The 8,733-nt window shown below is 59.6% G+C and overlaps 1 protein-coding gene across 1 annotated transcript in view; it reads left to right on the top strand.

Annotated features, from left to right (window-relative positions):
- Window positions 1-1,346: 1,346 nt before the first annotated feature.
- PRRX2 (paired related homeobox 2) overlaps window positions 1,347-8,733 on the top strand; it is a 50,434-nt gene continuing 43,047 nt past the window's right edge. The window contains exon 1 of the mRNA XM_043916618.1: window positions 1,347-1,837. Within this exon, the coding sequence (XP_043772553.1) occupies window positions 1,576-1,837 (262 nt within the window). The 5' untranslated portion in view covers window positions 1,347-1,575. The remainder of the gene's footprint in view (window positions 1,838-8,733) is intronic.

Here is an 8,733-nt window from a genome sequence, read left to right as displayed (position 1 = left end):
CCACTCACACGTGGGCAGCGCTGGGGACCCCCGGAGCCCTTGGATCTCTTTCTCATTGGACACTCATTGGGCAACTTTCCAAAGAAGAAGAATTTGCTGTCCAGCGGTTAAGACTCTGCACTTTCAGTGCTGGGGGTGGGGATTCTATCCCTGGGAAGGGAACCAAGATCCCATGTGCTATGTGGCATGACCAATAAAATAAAATAAATTAAAAAAAAGAAGAACCTCATCTCTCATCATCTCCAGGTCCTCAACCTACCCTCGCACGTGCTCTTATGGATGACTGTGGCTAATGTGGGGGACACTTGACCTCATCTTGGAGGTGATGCCTTTCTGGGAAAAATCCAGGCTCATGCAAAACCTGGCTGCCCGTCTACAGGTTTTCAGGGGTGTGTGCAGGCTGGGTTTCCTTTGCGGCAGCCCAGAAAGGAGGTTCTGAAGGTCTTCTCCTGGTGGGCTTATTTTTCTTGCTCAAACGTTATGGCTCTGCAGTGGCGGAGTGGACAATGGAAGGCCAGGCCTCCAAGAGCAGTTTTGGGGAAAAACCAGCAGCATCTGGACGGCTTACAGTGTCGCTTCACCACCGGGGGCATCTTCTCTGTGCTTTCCTTGCAAAATAAAAACAAGAGCAGAGACCCAGGCAGGCCTCTCTCTCTCATTCTGTCACCCATCTGTCAGTCTGGCTGTCGTCTGGCTATCTATCCATCTTCCGTGTGTAAACTAGGAATTCTGGGGAGGGGAGGGAGGAACCTCCTTCCTCTTGCTTTGGTTTTCCTTGGGGAGGGCCTGGACTATCCCCGAAGTGGGCTGGGGGGGTGGGGTGCTACACCCCCAGAGGCTTGAATATGTACAGCCTCCTGGGGCAGAGAACCTGGCGCAAGGTGGCGTGAACCAGGCGGACCCAGGACTCTCATCCGTCTGGGCAGGGACGGCAGCATTAGGGTGCATGGGGGTAAAGGTGGGTTGGGAAGTTTCAGATCTTCCGTGGAATCCGTCTCCCCCAGAGTCGCTCCCCCAGTCTCCTGCGGAGGAATTTGTAAATGGAAGCGGGGCTGCTAATCCCTCCACCGTCACCTCCCCAGACACTTGTTGGGGGATTAAAAAAAAGAGAGAGACACACATAGCCAAACACTGAACTTTCCCATTCCTCCAAATGCGGGTGGGGACGCTGAAAGAAGGACACCCCTATCTTCTCCCCCCCTTTCCCGCCCCCAGCCTCCAGCCGGCCTGGCGCGGGACCCCCTCCCTCCCTCAGCCGGAGCGGTGGGGGCGGGCGAGGCGAGGAGAAGGGGGAGGAGGAGAGGCAGGGGGCGAGGTCTGCTTCAAGAAGGGGCGTGTGGCCGGAGGAGCTCGCGTCGGAGCAACTTGGGAGCGAGCGAGGCGGCAGAGAAGGGGAGGGAAGAAAGTTGGTTTCCCCCGACGTCAGCGCCGGGCGGGCCGCGGAGCCAGGAGGCGGCCGGGAGCCGGGCCGAGCGCGGGGCGGCCGGGGCGCGCTCGCTCCGACCCGCGCCTGCCACCCGCGCCTCGGACCCGCGCCCGCCACCGCCGCCGGCGACCCCGGGGCGGCCCGCGGGCATGGACAGCGCGGCCGGCCCCGCCTTCGCCCCGGATAAGCCGGCGCTAGGCCCGGGGCCGCCGCCGCCGCCGCCCGCGCTGGGGCCGGGCGACTGCGCCCAGGCGCGCAAGAACTTCACGGTCAGCCACCTCCTGGACCTGGAGGAGGTGGCGGCGGCCGGGCGGCTGGCGGCGCGCCCCGCGCCCAGGGCCGAGGCGCGGGAGGGCACGGCGCGCGAGCCGTCCGGGGGCAGCAGCGGCAGCGAGGCGGCGCCGCAGGACGGTGAGTGCGCGGGGCCGGGGCCGGGGCCGGGGCGCGCGGCCGGGCTGGGGGCCGGTGGTGCGGGGCCAGAGGCTCGTGGGCCCGAAGGGGCGAGCGCAGGACCGGCGACGGATGCGGGGGCGCTGGCTCCGCCGGACCCCGGCCCGGGAAGGAGGCGCCGCGGCGGGACCTCCGGGGGTGCGGGCGCTGGGCGCCGCCTCCCGAGCGGCTGGCGTGGTCCCAGCCGCCGCCGCCGCCGCCCTCGCTGAGGTTGTTTGTCGGCGATGGACGGGACGGGAGTTGTCGGCTGGGGGAGGCCAGATCCACCTCCTGTGGTTGGGAGCACAGGGCGCTGCGCTGCCTTGTGCCCTGCCCCGGGAGGCGCCCCTGGAGCCCCCCACTCCCAAACAGCCTGGGAGAAGTGGGTGCGATTATTGCTGGGGAAACTGAGGCTTCCGAGTGGGCGAAGAGACCTAGTCGCCCAGCTGGGTCTCCAACTCTGCCCCGTTCTCCTCTGGGACACCAACACAGCGACTGCTAGGCTTTTGTAAGAAGGGTGCCCTGGCCGGGGTATCGATGCTGCCCTCCCCCTCCAGTTTGCCCCCGCTGCTAGCAGCTCCCTAGGGGGAGCGGCCCAGCCCTGAAAAGCCAGCTAGGCCTCTCTTCCCCTGCCGAGGTTAAAGGTCATCAGGAAGGGGCTTTAAAAACAAACAACCCACCCAAGTGGCTTTTTTTTTTTTTCCCTCAAAAAGTCACAGAGGACTGCAGGGTCCTGAGCCCTTGGTAAGAAGGGGGGAGTGGCTGGAAGAGGAGAAGATGAAGATAAAGCAAAGATCCTGGCCCAGGAGGGTTTCCTGGAGGGAGTAGGGGGGCTGGAGTCGGCATAGCTCACCCCCAGGCCCTGGAAAGGAGTGTGGTCCTCTGAGACCACTGCCCGCTCTGGGGGGCAGGCAGACCTGCTGGAGACTCTGGGCCCTTTAAGAGTCACCCACTTGACTCCAGAAGCATTCCCACCTATCCCTGGGGTCCCCGACATCCTGCGCCAGCCTCCGGGGTCTCCAGGGAGGCCTGGGTGGCTGCGTACCCCAGTTTTCAGATGAAAGGAGATGCAGGAAAAGGTGAGGCGACAGCAGCCTTGTTGGAAGCCCTGTGCGGGAGCCTGGGTGTACCCGAGAGGGACGGCTGACACACACCTGACTGTCACGGTGCCGCTCAGAGGGCGCCCGCCTGGCGCCAGCCGCGTGCCATGACCTCCAAGGCCTTCCCAGTGGCGTCCGTCCACCTCTCGCCAGCCCCTCTGGCCTCTGTTCACCCACCCAGGGGATCAGGAAGCAGGCTGACCCCCTCCTGGGAGCTGGGGTATCCCTGGTGGAAAGACGGGCGGTGTCTGGTTTGGGCCAAGAGAAAAGTAGGGTACCCTTTTCTGGTGTCGGGTGGCTCCTGCCAGCCGGTGTTTGAGGTCATCGGGTCTCCCGCTGGCTCTGAGCCAGCTCCCCCGCAGGACAGATGGGAGGTCTCCGAGTTTCCCCTGAGGCATGGGGGACCCCTGGGGACTGGGGACAGAAGGAGGAGCAAATTGAAGAAAGGAAGGAAAGGAGAAGGGCGGAGTGCAGGTGGGATGGGGAGAGAAGGATGCAGGCCTGGGGTCGGTGGGGGGCGGTGGCGTTGGTCCTCAAGTCCTGGCTGCTGTGGGTGTGGGCTTCTGGCCTGGCCATGGCCATGGGGATGGACAGGAGATGTCCCTGCTTCTCCTGCTCACAGCCTAGAAGGGCTCCAAGTGGGGGGCTTTTCTGGGGGAGTCCCAGGATAGCTGGGGTCACAAGTGCTCAGCCTGGGCCCCTGGCAGCCCCCAAGCTGCCGGGCCTCCCCAGCAACCCCCCTGGGATCGTGTCTCCCCCACTGAGGGCCCGGGAGCCCTTTCTCTTCTGCACATGGGGAATTCCCAGGTACTGGGGACAGAGGACCCCCGGGTGTGGGGTCAGGTGGGACAGGGCTGAGGGTGGTGGTCAGTATGCCCCCAGAAGTGGGCATCTCCTTCCGTCACTGTGAGGGACTGGGGGCCACAGGCAGAGTCAGGGCCAGGCTCAAGGAGCCCCCTCCCCCCCCACCCCCAGACCTCAGCTCCATCGTCCCAGCCCTCAGCCCTTGGGGACATTTTCTCCAGGCCTCAACAGACAAACGGAAGCCCAACGTGGACACTACAGAGAGTTCCTGAAGCTCAAAAACCTAGCTTAAAGAATTCTCTGTTTGAGATTCCATCTTTCCTAGCTCACTTTTGGTGTTAAAACGCACTTTCTTTCATGAAACAAGGATAATGGCTGGAGATGGTTTTATTTTAATGTCCTTACTTGGCAAAATTAAAAGGAGGTAACCCTATACTCATTCCTCAGACTGAAAACAAATCTCTAGGCCATGAAACCCAAATGTTTTATGTTGAGTCAAGCAGCTCCCCAAGGCCAATTGGGCACATTCCAGCGGTGCCCGCTGCCAGGCGGCAGGGGGGCAGGGCTGGGGGCGCTCTGGGGCAGCCCCCAGGCCTGGGAGAGAGAATCCCTTGGCTTGCTCGGGGGCCCAGACCCCTGAGCAGGAAGGTGGATGGAGGAGAGGCTGGCATCCTGCCCTCCTCCCCTCCTTCCTCATTCTAGCAGGTGCCCCCTCCCACTGCGTCTGGATCCCCAACTCCTGAAGTCTCCAAAGGTGGAGGAGAAGGGACCTTTCGTCCCCATCCTGATGAGCCCAGCCTGTGTCACTGGGCCCCTTTAGTAAGCGGGCAGCCAAACCTCAGGGTGCTGGGACTCTGGTCCCCAGGCCAGCAGCCATGGGCTCTCGGCTGTGGCTTCATCCTCCAGTCCTGGACCCCGAGGGAGTCCTGGCCCCTCGCTGAGGATTTGGACACGCTTGGAAGTAGGTTTTTCTTGTGGCTTCTGGAGATGTTTCCAGATCCAAAGGCAGCAACTGACACCAGAGATATGCATGCATGCTCGGTCGCTTAGTTGGGTCCAGGCTCCTCTGTCCCTGGGATTCTCCAGGCAAGAATACTGGAGTGGGTTGCCATGCCCTCCTCCAGGGGATCTTCCCCACCCAGGGATTGAACCTGCATCTCCTGCATTGTCAGGCAAATTCTTCACCACTGTGCCACCTGGGAAGCCCATGAAGAAATGGGGTGACCCTTATTAGAAAAATAAAGGTTAATGCGGAAACCAATGAGATAGAAAATTGATGTATTTTCAACCTGTCGGGTTAGCAGTCTCAAAATTTTTTGAATAGATTTTTCAATCTTTCGTTTTCACAAAGTCATCAGTAGATCTAGCCTATTCTTGCCAGTGATTTCCCCGGACCAGGCTCCCCCTGGAACTGACCAGGAAGGTTGTGGCTTCGCCGGTGACTCAGAGCAAACTGGGGTCTCGGGTTCCTCCCAAGTCAAACGCTGAGGTCTGGGCCGGGGCGCCGAGCTATGCCAAGCACGTTAGGAAAATAAACTCTCGTTTGCTGCCTTCGCAGTGACTTATAACAAAAGAAACCACATTAATAACTGAGATTTTCCTTAAAACATTCCCTCCTGTGGGCAGGGTGGAAACAGGAATGCGGACGCACTGAAAAATAAACGAAACCCCTGGAGCCAGGCAGGGATGAAGCCCGCAACCCAGGGAGGCTGCCTGGCCCCAGTGGGGCTGTGACCTGTTTAGGAAAAGTGCCTGGACCCAGTGGGTTCCCTTCCCAGAGATTCAAGTGGGGGCTTTGGAGCCTGAGGGCACAGGCTGAGCTGGGGTGGGCTGGGGCCCCTGGGCCGGGGATTTGGGCTCCCCTCATGGACCTATTCTCTGAGTCACCTCTGTTGATGCGCGACAGGAAGCCAAGGACACGCCTGGCTTGGGTGGGCACCTCCCTTTCCCCCTTGCCAGTGGTGGCGGGCAAGGCCAAGTATCTGAGTGGGACGCCTGAAGGGACCCCTGAGTTTGAGAGATGGGCCAACTGGCCTTTAATTTTTGGATTTTTCTTGCGGTCAGATACATCTACCATGGTTTACCGTTTCAGTCGTTTCGAAGCGTCAAGTTCGATGGCGTGAAGTTCATTCACATCCTTGTACCACCATCCCCACCATCCAGCTCCAAAACTTCTTCCATCTTCCCCAGCTGAAACTTTGCCTCCCATTGAGCACTAACTCCCCATCCACCCGCCCCCAGCCCTTGGCAACCACTGTTTTCTGTCTCTATGCATTAGACCACCCTCGGGACCTCATCGGTGTGGAATCATGCAGTACCTGTCCTTCTGTTGCCTAGCTTATTTCACTTAGCATAATGTTCGCAAGATGTGTACATGACGTAGCAGGTGTTAGAATTTCTTTCCTTTTTAAAGTTAAATAGCATTCCACCATGTTGAAAATTGTCCACATTTTATTTCCCCATTCATCCATCGGTGGACACTCGGGTTGCTTCTGCCGTTGGGCTATTGTGAGTGATACTACTATGAACATGGGTGTGTGTCCCTGCTTTCAGTTCTATGGGGAGCCAGGAGTGGAATTCTATGTTGAGTGTTTTGAGAACCGCCGTACTGTTTTCCACATCTGACTTTTTAGCCAGCCTCCCTCTAACTGGCTCTGAAAGGTGGCAGCGGCAGCCTCTGAGGCCGTGGAGAAGGGGGATGGGGGTGGTACCAGGTGCCAGCCTGCGAGACGGGGCGGGGCCGGTAGGCGATAAAGACAAATGGATTTCTTCAGAACCGGCCTTTTAAAGACAGGCCTGCTTTTCTTCCTCCCCTTCCTTCCTTTCCCTCCATCCATTTCCTTCGGGGTCACGGGTGGGGAGACAGAGCGATCCGCCGTGAATGAGCCCGGGAAGAGGGCGGTCGGGACACCTGGGTCCGGCTCCTGGCTTTGGCTCGCCTCTCCGTGTGTGACCTCAGGGCCGCCCCATCCCTTCTCCAGGCCCCAACCTGAAGGATGGGAGGCAGCATCCGGGTGTCTGTGGGGCACCTCCTGTCTCTCCTCCGTGATTCGATCTGGGCTGAGAAATTGCCCTGGGATGGGCCCATCTCCCCAGGGAGGTGGTGTTTCTGAGGCCTGGGTCCTGGCTGAGCCTGGACCCCCCAGACAGGTGAGAGCCTCCCTCAGCACATGCCCAGGAGCAGGGAGACAGGAGAGCTGAGAGCTGAGAGCCCAGGGCATCCAGTCTGAGAACGGCTGGGCACGTGGTAGGAGGTGCCCAGCATCTGCATGCAGGATCTGCAGGATCTGCATCTCTGGCTTTTCGTCAGCAGGGAGGACTCTGGCTAGTTCGTGCACTGCCCCTGGTTCCAGGGTGGTCTTGCTGCTCTATTTAACAGATCATCTGAGTGGAGCTTGCGGGCCTGGCACGGGGGCGTGGGACCACCGGACACTCCCACAGGGGTCCTTCCCTGTGAACAGAAGCTCAGTAGGGCAGGAGCTTCCACTGTTCCCTTCCAGAAGACTCCAGAAAACTGACTTTGCAGCAGTAGTGGTAATGCCTGCTGGCCCCCTTGAGGCCCGGGAAGCTCCCTGGGGCTCAGTGTTGCTATCTGTGAAATGGGGATGATGGACAGTGATGTTCCTTATAGGGTGTGGGAGACCATGCCTGGAGCATAGTAGATGCTCGATAAAGGGCCTCCTTTACAGCTCATGGAGATGCTCACTGTGAGTCAAGATGGGCTAGTGGTTGCCATTCCTATTATAGGGGCGACCCAGAGAGGCACGGTGACCTGCCTGAGGTCTCCCAGCTGGGGAGGGCGGGGTGGGCTTTATTTTGTCCAGGCCTCTCTCTCCAGCACAGTGCAGTGTTTAGGCCGTAGGAGTGGGGCAGGGGAAGCCCTACCTGGTTGTTGGGGAGACTTGAGCTTTGTTTCAGGATTTACAGTGGTCAGGGAGGTCCTGAGGTCTGGCACGGAGTGGGGCGCTGGGCTGAACCTCAGCCGTGTTGGGTTTCTAAGTGGATAGAGACAGGAGGAAGGGTTCTCAATGTCTTGTCCTGGGCAGGGATGTGGGGCCAGCCTGGACAAGGCAAAACTTGGGAGGCCTTCCTGCTGTGCCAGACCCAGAGGGCAGGGGCTCATCTCAGGTGGGAGATTAGAACCTTGGGAGTGATTTAAGGAGCCAATGCTGCCCTGAACACATCCTACAAACGGAGCTTCGGTGTTGGAACCTGACCAGGGTAGTGCCCCGGGGCTAGAGGCCGTGGGAGTGGAGGGGAAGGCAGGTGCCTTTGATGGCACGTGGTGAGGGTGACTGGTTACTCACTGTTTGCTGGCCACGGGCACCCCTGTGCTTCACCCTTTATTGTCTTCCCACCAACCAGAAGTGGGTCCTTTTATTATCCCCATTTTATGGAGAGAGAAACTGAGGCTCAGAGAAGCTGAGTGGTTGCCAAGCTCACACAAATGAATACGTAATTCCGGCCCAGGCCTGTCCCCGAACCCCTGCCCTCTACTTCTCGCCGAAGCCACCCCTGGCGCCCCCAGAATGCTGGGTGCTCTGACCAGGGATGTCCACTCCCAGGCTGGTGTGGGCTGCGTTCAGGGGACCATGAGGCAGCGGGGGGAGGGGTCTTCTCCACATCCTCAGCAGTGTGGCCTGGGCCCCAGGGTGGGGGGTGGGGTGAGGTGGGTCAGGCCTGGCAGTGTGGGGACCATCTAGCTTGGCCGGGGGTTTTGGAAGGTATGAGAGTGAGTGGAAGTCCTGCCCAGAAGCATCCAGAATGGCCTCATGGACACGGGAGAGCTGTGGAGGGTCCCTGACTGAGGAACATCAATAGGACTTCTTCTGTAGTCTACCCCCAGCTCCCATATTCACCCATTCATTCACTCACTCACTGTATTCAGCAATTATTTTCTGATCACCAACTATGTGTCTCGCCTTGAGCTTCTACCAGCTGCCTAAACTTTCAGATCTCAAGCCCTAGTGAGAA

Source organism: Cervus elaphus, chromosome 11 (assembly GCF_910594005.1).
Source record: "Cervus elaphus chromosome 11, mCerEla1.1, whole genome shotgun sequence".
NCBI classification, from domain to species: Eukaryota; Metazoa; Chordata; class Mammalia; order Artiodactyla; family Cervidae; genus Cervus; species Cervus elaphus.
The sequence above is the reverse complement of the archived record's forward strand: the minus strand, read 5'-3'. Positions and strand labels throughout refer to the sequence as shown.